At 37.2% G+C, this 16,468-nt stretch overlaps 1 protein-coding gene and 1 long non-coding RNA gene across 2 annotated transcripts; both read left to right on the top strand.

Moving 5' to 3' along the window:
* Positions 1-1,284: 1,284 nt before the first annotated feature.
* LOC125842037 (uncharacterized) lies at positions 1,285-2,258 on the top strand. Its single transcript, XR_007443859.1, has 2 exons — positions 1,285-1,360; positions 2,181-2,258. It is a non-coding gene; the product is annotated as an uncharacterized LOC125842037 (long non-coding RNA).
* Positions 2,259-2,944: 686 nt separating this feature from the next.
* On the top strand, positions 2,945-5,087 carry LOC125842030 (uncharacterized). The gene is made up of 2 exons (XM_049521224.1): positions 2,945-3,033; positions 3,598-5,087. The coding sequence occupies exon 2, from the start codon at positions 3,598-3,600 to the stop codon at positions 4,702-4,704; it is 1,107 nt and encodes a 368-aa protein (XP_049377181.1). The 5' UTR covers positions 2,945-3,033; the 3' UTR covers positions 4,705-5,087.
* The last annotated feature ends 11,381 nt before the right edge of the window (positions 5,088-16,468 follow it).

Genomic DNA, 16,468 nt, shown 5'->3' with positions numbered 1-16,468 from the left:
TATATTGAAACTAATTATTTACTCGTAATGGATTAAGTTTTTCACAAACTTGTAATGATATAAGTTATATATAATGAAAATGTAAAACAATTTCACTTAAGAATAACGTACAAAACTTAATCTCTTGCAATTATAACAAGGGAAAATTACGCGGTTAAACAAACTTATACTACTTAATTACTCATCATAGCTATAGTTTGCTATAATTACCACTCGCGACTAACATTATACATTAATTACGTGGGCTGACTTCGAGTTTGTATGATTAGCCACGTTTGTATATGTATAATTCGCCAGAATATACAAATACATATGTATAATATACAATTATCTAACCGATATACATATACAATTAACCTCTCTCCCACTCTCCGCCATCTCTCGCTCGCCTCTATCCTCCCTCTCCCAGTCTCGCTTGCCTCTCTCCTCTCTCTTCCAATCTCGCTTGTCATATATACAAATGCATATGTATAATATACAATTATCTAACCGATATACATATACGATTCACCTCTCTCGCTCGCCTCTCCTCCCTCTCCCAATCTCGCTTACCTCTCTCCCCCCTCTTCCAATCTCGCTCGCCTCTCTCCTTTCTCTCCCAATCTCACTTGTTATATATACAAATACATATGTATAATATACAATTTTCTAACCGATATACATATACAATTCACCTCTCTCCCACTCTATGCCTTATCTATCTCCTCTCTCTCCCACTCTATGCCCTATCTATCTCCTCTCTCTCCCAGTCTCGCTCGCCTCTCTCCTCCCTATAACATGTAGCTACGAATTGTAATTATCAAACTATAGCTACGAAGAGTAATTAGGCTATTTTTGAGTGGCTATATGTGAAAGTTTCTCTAATAACAACCTAGTGGCCCAATTTGCAAAAATGGTCTTAAAAGCCCACAACTCTGTTAGTCTGATGAGTAAACCTTCAAAATTAAAAGTTGTTAAACTTAAATACAATTGATAAATAATATATTTGACAGAAAGAATGTTGTATTTTAAATTTTCTAGATATTTTTATAGTTTAAAAGGTGATAAATCAAGAAAATAAGTATAGAGATTCTGTAACAACCCATTTGGTCGTTTTGAGTACTAGAACTTTTTATTGCATAAAAGACTCTTTCGATAGATTGTAAATGAGTATTTTGGACTATTCATAACTACAATTATAAAATTAATGGGGTAGTTTGAATAATTTATTAGTTGGCGAATATTTATGAAATAATTGTTTTTAATACCCTAAGTTTGACCTATATAGGAAAATAAGTTAAGGAGTTATTAATTTTTAGTCTTAACACAAACTGATTGCGGCACAAACCCTTAGAGGAGAGAACGACAAGATCTATCGCAGGTAAACAAATTTCAATTGAAATCTATTCCCTGCTAATGTTAATGGTTGCTTGAATATAGTATTATTATTATTCGTATGATGTTAATGGAAGTATAAACTTAAACTGGCAAATTTGGTTGCTTTGGCTTATCTACTTAGTTCTCCGAATCAGGTTACTTGTAATTTGGTGGTCCTTATCTTATTGTATTGTCATATGATTATTATATTGTAAAACACTATGGCTATATAAGGATGTCAATTGAAAATTAATGGTGCATTGTGATTGGAAGGTGGAGACCAAACATTAATGAGGAGAAACTAAGGTTGTACCATGATTGTTTATCAAATTTGGTTCTGGGCGTGGTAATTGAATTGGGTTTGGATCGTTGTTAGTTCGTTTGCCACTAGTTTCGTAACCAGTGGCCTCAACTTTAATTATTTACTATTATTATCATAATATTATAAAGTGAAAGTGTGCATTTGTATAGTATTTGAGGTTAGATGAATGCTGAGAGAAAAGTTAGGCCAGAACATTAATCATGTAAAGAATTGGAGTATTAAGTGTGGGTGTATAAGTAGAGGTGTTCACTGCCACTGGTTTCGTAACCAGTGGCTTGAACTTTTAAACAATAAAATGTTTTCATCTTATTACAAATTATATTTTGATGTATTGAGATATGTAATTAAATATTAGGCATCTCGTATTATTTTAAATTTCATTAAAGATTATGCTAATTGGAAGAACTTAGGAAATCCTTAGGCTTGAACTTAAGGAAATTGATTATAGTTTTGAGTGTTTATAGACTCGTTAACTTACAAATTATGCACATATACTTGATAGATTGGAAGGGTTCGGAGGCATTGAGGAAAGAAAAAGTATTGGAGAAGTAGCTTTTTCGCTTCGGTTCTTCGGTGGAGGTAGGTTATGGTTTGTTCTATTTGATAGATAAACTCGTAATAGCGATTGATATGCATTGAATGATATTGTGAAGTTCTCTATGTACTTGACTGTGTGATTATGTGGCTTGGTTGTGTGGTTTGTGATTGGTCTAAAATCCTGAGACCGTGAGATTTATAATCTGAAAACCTCTCTATTGAAGTTATGCCTTGAATAAAGAGGGCTTGATGTAATATTATTAATGAACTGAAAAGTAGTGATAATAAATGATAAATTAATAATATTATTGGATCGGAGTGTCACGTTCCGACACGGTATTTTTGGATCGGAGTGTCACGTTCCGACACGGTATTTTTGGATCGGAGTGTCACGTTCCGACACGGTATAATTGGATCGGAGTGTCACGTTCCGACACGGTAACCTTAAAGGAAAAAGATATTGAATTAACTTAATGTACTCAATCTCAATGGACGTATTTCCCAAACGAGTGTGATGTAGAGGCATGTGTCCTCGTGTGTGTGCTTGATATTGTTATTGATTACGTACTTGCTTTAACTGTTACTTGTTCATGTTGTGGTTTCTTATCACCTGCTAAGTGCTATAGTTGACTTTATACTATTATTCATTGTATATTAGTTTCTATTTTGGGTTGGCCGATGATACCTACTCAGTACGTGTCCGTTGTACTGACCCCTACTTGTGTTTCTTCGTTTTTCTTTTGTGGAGTGCAGCAAGTGTACCATCGACTTCGACTCGCCCTCAGCTCTAGCCAGTCTCCAGCACATCAGATTTCAGGGTGAGCTATTCCTTCTAGCTCGTGCTGGATTCTCTCAGTTATGGCGTGATGTCCTTGAATTTTGGACATGGACCATCATATTTACTTATTTTGGGGTCTCTAATACTTTTAGACTTGATATGTTAAGAACAGATGTCCTTGATGTGATGACTTTCAGATTTTGGGGATAATATGTAATAGACTTTAGAGGTTTATTTGATTGGTTACTTTAATAAGTTTTGGAGCTTCCGCATTATTATTGTTAGTCGTAGTTAAATTATTGGTATATGTTGGGGTTTAGATTCCTTGGTCCGCCCACTTAGGAGGTGAAGTGTGGGTGTCACTCATGACTTAATTTGGGTCGTGACAAACTTGGTATCAGAGCTTTAGGTTCGATGATCTCATCACACAAGGATAGGTCTATTAGAGTCTTGCGGAACGGTACAGGGACGCCTTTACTTTTCTTCAAGAGGCTATAGGACTTTAGGAAAACTCACATTTTTCTTTCTTTCTGCTATTACTTGAATCCAATTGGTATATAGGTGATACAAATTGGTATCTGACCTTCTTCACTCTATCTCGCAGATGGTCAGAACTAGAGCAACAGGTGTGACAACACCAACACCGGCAAGACAGGGTACGCCTGAGCCAACCGTTGGGGCTGCAGCTCGAAGGGAAGCAGTGGCAAGAGGCCGTGGTAGAGGTCGCGGGAGAAGGCCCACTAGAGGCAGAGGACAAACACCTGGTCCAGCTAGGGATAGAGTGGTGACTCATCCACCGAGTGACGAGGTAGTGAGAGAGAGTGACGAAGGGGAAGATGAGCAGATTCAAGAGAAGGAAGTACCACCCCAGCCTACTCCAGAGATGATTAATCAGGTTCTCACTTATCTTAGCGGGTTATCTGATCATGGGCAGGCACCCCCAACATTTTCTTCACTAGCACCTCAAGTTCAGGGAGTACAACATACAGCCGATGTGGCTCCTCGCATGGATGCGTCCTTGGAAACAGACACGTTTCCCCGATTGACTACAAGGCCTATAATGACTAGTGACCAGCATGATCTCTTTATTAAGTTCTTAAAGCTGAAACCTCCAGTTTTCAAGGGTACTGAATCTGAAGATGCTTATGATTTCCTGGTTGATTGTCATGAGTTGTTACATAAGATGGACATAGTGGAGCGATTCGGTGTTGAGTTTGTGACCTACCAGTTTCAAGGGGATGCCAAAATGTGGTGGCGGTCTCATGTGGAGTGTCGACCAGCAAAGGCACCACCTATGACTTGGACAACATTTTCTAGCTCATTTATGGAGAAGTACATACCCCGGACTTTGAGGGACAGAAGGAGAGATGAGTTCCTGAACATAGAGCAAGGAAGGATGTCTGTTGCAGCTTATGAGGCTAAATTTCGTGCGTTATCCAGGTATGCCACTCAGCTTTGCTTCAGTCCGCAAGAGCGGATTCGCCGCTTTGTAAAGGGATTGAGGTCAGATTTGCAGATCCCAGCTTTACAGGTAGCTGCTTCTGCAAAATCTTTTCAGGAAGTGATTGATTTTGTGATAGAGGTAGAGGGGGTGAAGCCGGATGACTTCACCAAGGTGTCAACATTTAAAAAGTTTCGTAAGGGAGGTGAGTTTAGTGGTTCGTACTCCAGAGGGCAGAGTTCAGGGGGCTATCCACCCCGTCCTATTTAGTCTTCATTGTAGGCTTCAGTTGAGGGTCCGTTGCGGACCAGTCAACCTTTTTCTGAGTTTGGGGGTTACCTCCAGTCTTCTTCGTCTTCACAGAGACCTACACTCGACTCTAGGACTTGTTATGGATGTGAAGAGGCCGGACATATCAAGAAATATTGTCCAAAGCAGAGTCAGGCTCGGTACGATCAGAGTTACAGATCCCCAGCAGTTAGAGGTAGAGGTGGTCATGGTAGAGGCCGTCATTCTGGAGGACGTGGTGGCCAAGGTAATGATGGTCACCAGTTCAACCGGGGTGGCGGGCAGGTTGGAACTACTGGAGCGCAGCCCGGTAGAGGCAATGGACAGACAGGTGATAGGGCACATTGTTATGCTTTCCCCGGGAGGTCAGAGGCAGAGACATCTGATGCTGTTATCACAGGTACTCTTCTGGTCTGTGATCGCATGGCTTCTATATTGTTTGATCCTGGATCCACATTTTCTTATGTATCTTCCTCGTTCGCTACTGGTCTTGATTTGCATTGTGATTTGCTTGACATGCCTATTCGTGTCTCTACTCCTGTTGGTGAGTCTGTGATAGTGGAAAAGGTGTATAGGTCTCGCCTTGTGACTTTTGTGGGGGGCGAGACTTATGTAGATCTGATTATTCTAGAGATGGTTGATTTTGATGTAATTTTGGGTATGACTTGGCTTTCTCCAAATTTTGCTATCTTAGATTGTAATGCTAAAACTGTGACCTTGGCCAAGCCTGAGATAGATCCACTAGTGTGGGAGGGTGACTATATTCCCGCCCCAGTTCGTATTATCTCTTGTCTTCGTGCTAAGAGGTTGGTGAGTAAGGGTTGCTTAGCCTTCTTGGCACATCTCAGGGATGATACTTCCAAAGTGCCTTCAATCGAGTCTGTTTCGATAGTCCGTGAGTTTACAGATGTTTTTCCTTCCGACCTACCTGGTATGCCACCAGATAGAGATATTGATTTTTGTATTGACTTGGAGCCGGGGACTCGCCCCATTTCCATTTCACCTTATAGAATGGCCCCAGCTGAGTTAAGGGAGTTAAAGGCCCAACTGCAGGAATTGTTAGGTAAAGGTTTTATTAGACCGAGTACATCTCCTTGGGGTGCTCCAGTTTTATTTGTGAAGAAGAAGGATGGTAGTTTTCGGATGTGCATAGACTACAGACAGTTGAATAAGGTAACCATTAAGAACAAGTACCCCATTCCTCGCATTGATGACTTGTTCGATCAGTTACAGGGTGCTTGTGTTTTCTCTAAAATTGATTTGAGGTCCGGTTATCATCAATTGAAAATGCGGGCAACGGACGTTCCAAAGACTGCTTTTCGAACCAGGTATGGGCATTATGAATTCTTAGTAATGTCCTTTGGACTTACGAATGCCCCTGCTGCTTTCATGAGCCTAATGAACGGAATTTTTAAGCCATATTTAGACCTCTTTGTTATTGTATTCATTGATGATATCCTGATATACTCGAAGAGCAGGAGGGAACACGAGGAGCATTTGAGAATTGTATTAGGGTTGTTGAGGGAGAAAAAGCTTTATGCCAAATTCTCCAAGTGTGAGTTTTGGCTCGATTCAGTGTCCTTCTTGGGGCACGTGGTTTCTAAGGATGGAGTGATGGTGGATCCCTCTAAGATTGAAGCAGTGAAGAGTTGGGTAAGACCTACTAATGTTTCAGAAGTAAGGAGCTTTGTTGGTTTAGCTAGCTACTACCGCCGATTCGTACAAGGATTCTCTTCCATTGCTTCCCAGTTGACCAATTTGACCAAGCAGAATGTTCCATTTGTATGGTCGAATGAGTGTGAAGAAAGCTTCCTGAAACTCAAGACCTTGTTGACTACTGCACCGATTCTTGCCTTGCCCGTGGAAGGTAAGAACTTCATTGTTTATTGTGATGCATCTTATTCTGGTTTGGGTGCAGTGCTAATGCAGGAAGGAATGTAATTGCCTACGCTTCAAGGCAATTGAAAGTGCATGAACGTAACTATCCAACTCATGATTTGGAGTTGGCTGCAGTGGTATTTGCTTTGAAGCAGTGGAGGCATTATCTATATGGGGTCAAGTGTGAAGTGTATACAGATCATCGCAGTTTACAATATGTGTTCACCCAGAAGGATTTGAATTTGAGGCAGAGGAGGTGGATGGAGTTATTGAAAGACTATGATATTACTATTTTATATCACCCGGGAAAGGCTAATGTTGTGGCGGATGCCCTAAGTAGAAAAGCAGAGAGCATGGGTAGTTTAGCCCACTTACAGGTTTCTAGACGCCCATTGGCTAGAGATGTGCAAACTTTGGCTAATGACTTTATGAGGCTGGAAATACTTGAAAAAGGAGGATTTTTGGCCTGTGTGGAGGCAAGATCTTCTTTTCTTGACAAGATCAAGGGAACGCAGTTTGAGGATGAGAAGTTAAGTCGAATTCGAGATATGGTGTTGCGGGGAGAGGCTAAGGAGGCTGTGATTGACGAGAAAGGTGTTTTGAGAATTAAGGGGCGGGTGTGTGTGCCCCATGTTGGTGACTTGACTCATACTATTCTTGCAGAGGCTCATAGTTCGAGGTATTCTATACATCCTGGTGCAACCAAGATGTATCGTGATCTGAAACAACATTATTGGTGGAATAGAATGAAGCGTGACATTGTTGATTTTGTTGCCCAATGTCCGAACTGTCAGCAGGTAAAGTATGAACATCAGAGGCCTGGAGGGTCACTTCAGAGAATGCTTATTCTGAAATGAAAGTGGGAAAGAATTGCAATGGATTTTGTGGTTGGTCTTCCAAAGACATTGGGTAAGTTTGATTCTATTTGGGTAATTGTTGACAGGTTAACTAAGTCTGCTCACTTCATTCCGGTCAAGATGACTTACAATGCAGAAAAGTTAGCCAAACTCTATATCCGTGAGATTGTTCGATTGCATGGAGTTCCAATTTCCATCATATCAGATAGAGGTACGCAATTTACTTCTAACTTTTGGAGGACCTTGCATGCTGAATTAGGTACTAGATTGGATCTTAGTACCGCATTTCACCCTCAGACTGATGGACAGTCTGAGCGAAAAATTCAAGTGTTGGAGGATATGCTTCGTGCGTGCGTGATAGATTTTGGTGGTCATTGGGATCAATTCTTACCTTTAGCAGAGTTTTCGTACAACAATAGCTACCACTCGAGTATTGATATGGCCCCATTTGAGGCATTGTATGGGAGGAGATGTAGGTCTCCCATTGGCTGCTTCGATTCATTTGAGGTGAGGCCTTGGGGTACTGATCTCTTGAGGGAATCATTAGAGAAAGTGAAATTCATTCAGGAGAAGCTTTTAGCAGCTCAGAACAGGCAGAAGGAGTATGCAGATCGAAAGGTCAGGGACTTGGAGTTCATGGAGGGTGAGCAGGTCTTGCTAAAGGTTTCACCCATGAAGGGTGTGATGCGGTTTGGTAAGCGAGGTAAGCTTAGTCCAAGGTACATTGGGCCATTTGAAGTTCTTAAGCGCGTAGGGGAGGTGGCCTATGAATTGGCCTTGCCTCCAGGGTTGTCAGGGGTGCACCCGATATTTCATGTGTCCATGCTGAAAAAGTACCATGGTGATGGAAACTACATTATTCGTTGGGATTCAGTACTGCTTGATGTGAATCTGTCTTATGAGGAGGAACCTGTAGCTATTCTAGATAGGGAGGTCCGCAAGTTGAGGTCAAAGGAGATTGCATCTATCAAGGTTCAGTGGAAAAATCGGCCAGTTGAAGAGTCCACTTGGGAGAGTGAGGCGGATATGCAAGAAAGATATCCACATCTTTTTGTTGATTCAGGTACTCTTTCTTACCTTTGCCTCCTTTTGATCGTTCGAGGACGAACGATGGGTAAATTGGTATCTAATGTAACAACCCATTTTATTATTTTGAGTATTAGAGCTTTTATTGTATAAAATACTCTTCCGACATATTTTAAATGAGTGTTTTGGACTATTCGTAACTACAATTATGAAATTAGTGGGGTAGTTTTAATAAATTACTTAGTTGGTGGTTAAATAAAATAACATAAAATTAATAATGGGTCACTTTTACTATTTTTATAATTGATCTTGTATAACAATTAGGGTTATAAACAATCAGTAGAAGAAAAAAAAAAGAAAGTTGAAGAGACGCAATCGGAGAACAAGATTGAAACGACGGCTAAAGGTATTTCATGAATTTTTCCTTACTTTGCAAAAAGATGAATAGATGATAATGTAGGAAAGTTATAATAACATGTTAGTGTAGGAATTATTATATTATAGTGTTGAAATTGAATGGAGTTAGGGTTGGTGTCAGCGATGTAATCAGCTTAATAATGGGTCGAGCAGTTAATTTATTATTATAAGGTTAATTGTTAAAAAGAAAGAGGCGAACACGTGAATATTTATTAACAGATGATAAACTAACGTGATGAGGATTCATATTGTTGTAGCTGGACCGCTGGAATTGAAGTGAAACTATTGAATTTCCTTTGGTTAGAATATTAGTCTTAAGATTTGAGGGAGACAAATAGTGGTGGGTAATAATTGCCATGATGATTGGCAATGATGAGATAATGATAACCTAAAGGTTTGATTATTATAGAATATGCTAAATTCAACTTAGGATATAAATTATGTATCCTAGTTACTGATATTAACGAGTGACCTTTGATGTTCGCGAGTCTGTTTATATGTTATCACATTATAATCTAAGTTGTAACTTATTTAGATAGATAATTAAATATCGAGTGTATTATATTATTTGAATATCATTAAGGTTATGTTATTGGGAGAAATTAAGGTTTATCCTTAGGCTTGAACATTAGGAAGTTTGAGTTGAGCAAGTGATTGGATAATAATGTAGGATGGTCTTAGATGCTGTAATTTTATTTATATATGTGAGTGACAATCTTCATAAGTAGGGATAGTACGTTGGGTTCAGAAGTAGCGTCACTGGTTTCATAACCAATGGCCTCAACCTTAATTATCTATTATTATTATTATTATATTCTAAAGTGGGAGTATTAATTGGCATATGTATAGTAATTGTTGTCAGATGAAGGTTGAGAGAAAAGTTAGGCCAAACAGAGTAGTGATCGGTAGCACACGTTAATATTTATATGTTAAAATTGGATTGGGTCTAGGCTGGACATATAGTAATATGGGTGTCTATGGACTCATTTACTTATGGATTATGCATGTTTAATAGATTGTAAACGTTTGGAGGCATTGAGGAAAGGAAAAGCTTTGGAAAAGTAGCTTGCTTGACTTCGGTTCTTCGGTGGAGGTAGGTTATGGTTTGTTCTATTTGATAGATAAACTCTTAATAGCGATTGATATGCATTGACTGATATTGTGAAGTTCTCTATGTACTTGACTGTGTGATTGTGTGGCTTGATTGTGTGGTTGTGATTGGTCTAAAATCCTGAGACCGTGGGATTTATAATCTGAACACCTCTCTATTGAAGTTATGCCTTGAAAAAAGAAGGCTTGATGTAATAATATTAATGAACTGAAAAGTAGTGATAATAAATGATAAATTAATAATATTATTGGATCGGAGTGTCACGTTCCGACACGGTATTTTTGGATCGGAGTGTCACGTTCCGACACGGTATAATTGGATCGGAGTGTCACGTTCCGACACGGTAACCTTAAAGGAAAAAGATATTGAATTAACTTAATGTACTCAATCTCAATGGACGTATTTCCCAAACGAGTGTGATGTAGAGGCATGTGTCCTCGTGTGTGTGCTTGATATTGTTATTGATTACGTACTTGCTTTAACTGTTACTTGTTCATGTTGTGGTTTCTTATCACCTGCTAAGTGCTATAGTTGACTTTATACTATTATTCATTGTATATTAGTTTCTATTTTGGGTTGACCGATGATACCTACTCAGTACGTGTCCGTTGTACTGACCCCTACTTGTGTTTCTTCGTTTTTCTTTTGTGGAGTGCATCAAGTGTACCATCGACTTCGACTCGCCCTCAGCTCTAGCCAGTCTCCAGCACATCAGATTTCAGGGTGAGCTATTCCTTCTAGCTCGTGCTGGATTCTCTCAGTTATGGCGTGATGCCCTTGAATTTCGGACATGGACCATCATATTTACTTATTTTGGGGTCTCTAATACTTTTAGACTTGATATGTTAAGAACAGATGTCCTTGATGTGATGACTTTCAGATTTTGGGGATAATATGTAATAGACTTTAGAGGTTTATTTGATTGGTTACTTTAATAAGTTTTGGAGCTTCCGCATTATTGTTGTTAGTCGTAGTTAAATTATTGGTATATGTTGGGGTTTAGATTCCTTGGTCCGCCCACTTAGGAGGTGAAGTGTGGGTGTCACTCATGACTCAATTTGGGTCATGACAGATTCATCCCATTAATTATATATATGATGGTATAAAAAAATATTAAGCAAAGATAAAATATATAGTTTACACCACACGAACAGAAATAAATCAATCAAGATGAAACTCAAAAACTGAGTTTACTTAATCTAAGTATCTAATAACTTTTTTTTAAGTAAAACATAAGTGAGGGAAACTATCTACTAACTTATAGCTTGTCATCCAAGATAGTTGGATACCTTGTAGTTTACTAAAAAATTATGTGAAGTTTGATTAAAAAAAAGTATGAAAATGTATTTATTTTTTTCATCATATTAATGTGAGAAACATTTCAATTTCTAATATTTAGGGTTCGTTTGGTCAGAATAAATTATCCCAAAATTATTTATGTCAAAATCAATTATTTCAAAGATTGTTATCGCATATTCAATGTGTGATAAAAATAACATTATAATTTTGGGATAAGTTATTCTGTGATTTTATCCAAATCAAACATGAGATAAACTCATTCTAAAATTAATCCCAAAACTAGTTAATCCTTATCCCTCGTACCAAATGAGCTATTAAGGTGTGTTTGGTATGAAGACTTGAAAAATGTTTTCTTATTTCTCATGTTTGGTTGACCAAAATTTTTAGAAAATATTTTTTCTAGGAATTGTTTTTTTAAAATAAAGAAAATAACTTCCTTTATGGAAATAGGGGAAAACAAGTTCGATAAGTGACAATCTATGTTTATTACATCATCCCCGCTCACCCAAATTCCTCAAACTCCTATGTAACAATCGGGTTCCGTCGTTATAGAAAAAGCCAACAGGGAAAAATTTTGGGTCTGAAAATTTTTTCGTAGTAACTTGGAATTTCACAACCTAGTCCAAATTGGACGAAATTGGAGTCTTTGAGGTGTGGGGAAATCAGGTAACAATCGGGTGACTTATTTATGATTTTGATTACATGAGTAATTAGATAAGTCGTTAAGGAATCTGTACGACTTTACGGAATTGAATTCGGGTGAGTAGAAATCCCGGAATCGATCTTAGCGTGAACGATATTTTCTGAGCGTCGTTGGTTAAAGGTGTGTTTTGAAATGGGTGTCTTGGAATTATTAAAATAGCTCACTTTTTCGTGCAACCCGCTTTGGCAGGGATTTTGGTAGCTCTGGCGGGGCCGTTGTAGCGGGGTGAGGGTCGTTGTGGCGGGCCAAACGCGACTTAAAGTCGTAATAAACCCCAAAAATGTTTTATTAGGCACTTTTCGACTTTGAGAGCTAAGGAACAATCCTAAGTGTTTTCTTGAGCGTTTTCCACCATTCTTGAGGCTAAAAGTAAGATTTTAACTCACCGAATCTGTTTTTCGATTCGTAGAACGTAATCTAATGGGTAAATATCGATGAGGGGAGGGTTTTGATCTAGAGTCTATGATGGAAACAACCCGAAATTGGATAATTAGGATCATGGGTTGATCTAGGGTTTGTTAGAATTGTTAGTGATCCGGGTAATTAGTGATTGTTTATTGATTCTCGTATTATATTGATTGTTTGTAGACCAAGAACAAGCGAAACGAATCCGAAAAAAGAAGGATAAAGTTTCTTAGGGTTTGAAGCTTGTTTTGAGGTAGGTGATGGTTCTGATTCTATGATTGTGTGATGTATGTTTGTTCTTGCTTCATTATTATACATGTATGTATGCGAATGTTGCATTATTGATCACACTTGTTGTAAATGAGATAGATGAATAACTATATGCCATGAATCACTTCTTGATTGTATGATTATTGAGAATATACTTGTGATTGTGGTGTGTTGATTGGATCGGATACCACGTTCCGGTATACTAATTGGGATCGATTGCCACGTTCCGGCATAATTATGGGATCGATTGCCACGTTCCGGCATAATTATGGGATCGATTGCCACGTTTCGGCATAAACATTGGATCGGATACCATGTTCCGGTTTGCTAACAGTTTGGGTTTGAGTTCCATGAGAGGACAAATGACTTGTGATAAATGTATATTGTTGAGCATGTGATAATCAATATTGTATATGTTCGGTATGTTGCATGTTTGTAATATTGTATTGACTTGCTTATGTTACACTTAGTGGGATAGCCGCGTGATCCTACCAGTACACTGTGGTTGTGTACTGATACTGCACTTGCTCTTTCTTAGTTGAGTACATGACATCTTCAAGCGGCAATTGACAGACCTCGCTTAGAAAATCAGTGAACATTGTTCGAATTCAAGGTGAACCGATTCTTCCGGGCTGCCATGAGTTCTCGTTCGTCTATGTCATATTTCAGACTTAGACTTTTCTAGTTGGTTATTAGTTGTTAGTTTGGGGTTGTGACCCTTCTTGTTTAGACTTTGGTTCTCTGTTAGATGTTTTGGTACATTGACTTTCAGGTTCTAAGTGTGTTTTCCACATTGTTTAGTTGTTAGATCTTTTGAAAGTTTATGAGAACTTCAGTTTCTAGACATTATTCCTGTTTTCATATCCTTAAATGCTTTAGTTTTTGGTTTAGTTGCTTGGTTTGGGTTGTAGTAGTGGTTCTCCCACTGGAGGGTTAGTGTGAGTGTCAATCACGACGGTCTGGATCGTGCATCCTACCTCTTGACCATCTCACCTCTGCCACCCTCGAGGCTACATTCCCATCCCCTCCCACCCCATAGTGTTTTTCTAGATTATATATATAAATACTCATACAATGATACAATATATTTTTTTTTAATTTCCCTAAACTTAGAAAATATTTTCTATGAAAAATAATCTCCTTCTACCACTACTAAAAAAACTGTGAATAGCGACCTAAAAATACCGACCTCCGGAGGTCGNTGTGTTTTGCAGACCAAAAATAATAATTAAAAAATAGAAAAACATTGATAATGATAATAATCCATATTTTCCAACCAAATTTTTTAATAAATAAATGGGAAAGAAAAATGTGATAGAATTAATGCATTTTAGTTGCCACTAAAGTCAAATAATTTATTTTGGAAAGAAATTGATGGAATATACCGTAAAATTGGTGTACAGAATTATTTTTAATGAATTAAAATTGTGAACAAAATGCCGAATAGATAGCTCTCTGATTGAATCGGATCAGAAGACACGACTAGTTAGAACTTAGAATATTATGACGCCACAACTTGGGCGAACTTCCCATCACCAAGTGAGATGGTCGATATTATTTTTAATTCCATGAAACATAAGCATAAATTGCATGTTGGTTCTTCAAATGAGTTGATTTTTAATTTATGCCCTTCAAATGAGCTGCCCTTTAAATTTTGTCATTTTAACTATCAAATTACTTTTGCCTAATATTAAAGTATAAGTTCTTTAGAAACTGAAGTCATGACTAAGTATAGCTTACGGATCTTATGATACAAAAATATAAATTTATTTCTCTTAAAAGAATTATTTTTACAAGGGATATAAATTAATGACCACCACAATAGGAAAAGAAATGCAAATAATCCAAATATGACATGTTTTGGAGGGTTAATGACCCATTAATTATCAGCTCGATTCATATTAACCTTCCCAATTAATCAAATAAATTATTAAAAAAATAATTAAATTTGAAAAGATTTGAACGAATTGAGTCATCATTCATATTTAGTCCATTTTAGTTAAACCCAAGTCCAAGTAATCTTTTTATTTATTCAAATTCTATTTAACCGGTCTATTTGACTACAAGTGACATCCATAAAGTTGATTAAGCATCGATCGAGCTGATTAACGGAAATTATTTTATAATATAAGATCTTAAAAGGGTACAAATCATATAGTGAAATCTTTTTTCATGTTTATTTAATTTGTGAAAGATACCAAAAAGATTGTTTTGGATTTAGCACTCTATAGTCTCTTTGAAAATAATGCATAATTTGGGGTTTTCTTTTCTTCTCAATACAAATTTATCAAGGTACAAATAATTTAATATCAACATAATTACACAAAATTTCGTGTTTGAAGAAAATCATGGCAAGAAATAATATAGTTATAAGTTAAATCATTATACATAATTTCAAAATGTAACACTTCTTTCATGTGTTTGGTATGGAGGAGTATGGACAATAATAATCCTCCCCCCTCCCCCTCCCCAACCCCACCAAGTACAATAATTTTCTTCGAAAAGATAATGAAAAAGACATTTTTAATTAGCAAAATTATTGATCATGATATGTCATTAAATCATAATTAAGGTGTGTGGGGTATAGAGGGAAATACCCCTCCCCCCACTCCTATGTCAGCTGCACCCCAATACAATTACAGTAGGTCTGTTGATGGGCATGATATATTGAGTGGAGTCAAATCATACACTAAAGGATACAAAAAGTAGTTTTTTTTAGGGGAGCAGAGAATTCTGCTCCTTGATTAAGCGATTAGAACCTTGATTATGAATAAATCGTAATATGAATAGTCAGGAGCGAGGAAGTTGTTTGTCGACCGGGGGACTCATCCTCAATGCCGTTTAGGCTCTCCAGTTCAGAGACGACTAGACATCTCGCAGAGCGACTCTCAACGAGGATGTTGAAACTGTTCGAAAAAAGAAGAAGGTGGAGCCAGTGTATCGACACTATAAGAAAATAAGAAATTAGTCACATAATTTATTAGTAATTCTTAGCTAATTATGTGTCGCTAAAAATAATTTTAGCTAATTGAATTTTCCTATAACTCGTCGTTAATTCGTAGTTAAATGAAATCAGCATTATAGGACTTTTGTTGTTAATTAGCTATAAAATTCTGTTTGTCCCCAAATTTTTATTTTCTAGCAGTGTGGAAGAGGTTCATCGTTGAAATACTATATTATATATAAGGTTAGTTTTTATTTCTTTTTAAGATTATATATAATAAATGTTGAATCTCCTTAATTTTTTTATGTTTACCTTTTAAATTTCAATCTCCCTTAATAAAAATGTTAACTCTATAACTGCCACAACCTCACCCCAACCCCTTCATACACCTACTATTTTGAAAATGTTGGCAACTTTTTAACAATTGGTGCATTTTTGTACAAAGGTGGAATTTTTTTTTATTCAGATATTCGATTGAAACAAAGTTTAATTTGAATATTTAAATGAAATATCTTAACATATTTAATAGATTAACTTCATACTAAGACAAGTTAAAGTATTTGTTATCATAAAAATGCCAACTAATATCATAATAGCAAACACCTTTTTGTTCCTATTAACAAAACATTCCTTTTTCTCCAATTTTTCACCTAGCATGATGAAATTGAATTTACTCCGTTTTTCGAAAAATAAGTGGTCATGGGTCGAGGTCGGGAGATTAAAATTTGAATCTCAAATCGGGGTTGGAAGTCTGACTAGGGTAGGAAATTGGAATCCCATGTTTGAACCCATTTCAGGTGGTGAGATTTAAGAATTTTTTTGAAAAATATTCCCTA

The sequence above is a fragment of the Solanum stenotomum genome, chromosome 10 (assembly GCF_019186545.1).
Source record: "Solanum stenotomum isolate F172 chromosome 10, ASM1918654v1, whole genome shotgun sequence".
Lineage (NCBI taxonomy): Eukaryota > Viridiplantae > Streptophyta > Magnoliopsida > Solanales > Solanaceae > Solanum > Solanum stenotomum.
The sequence above is the reverse complement of the archived record's forward strand: the minus strand, read 5'-3'. Positions and strand labels throughout refer to the sequence as shown.

Coding starts and splice junctions, on each gene's coding strand:
- LOC125842030 (XM_049521224.1), top strand. CDS start 3,598: ATGGTCAGAACTAGAGCAACAGGTGTGACAACACCAACACCGGCAAGA.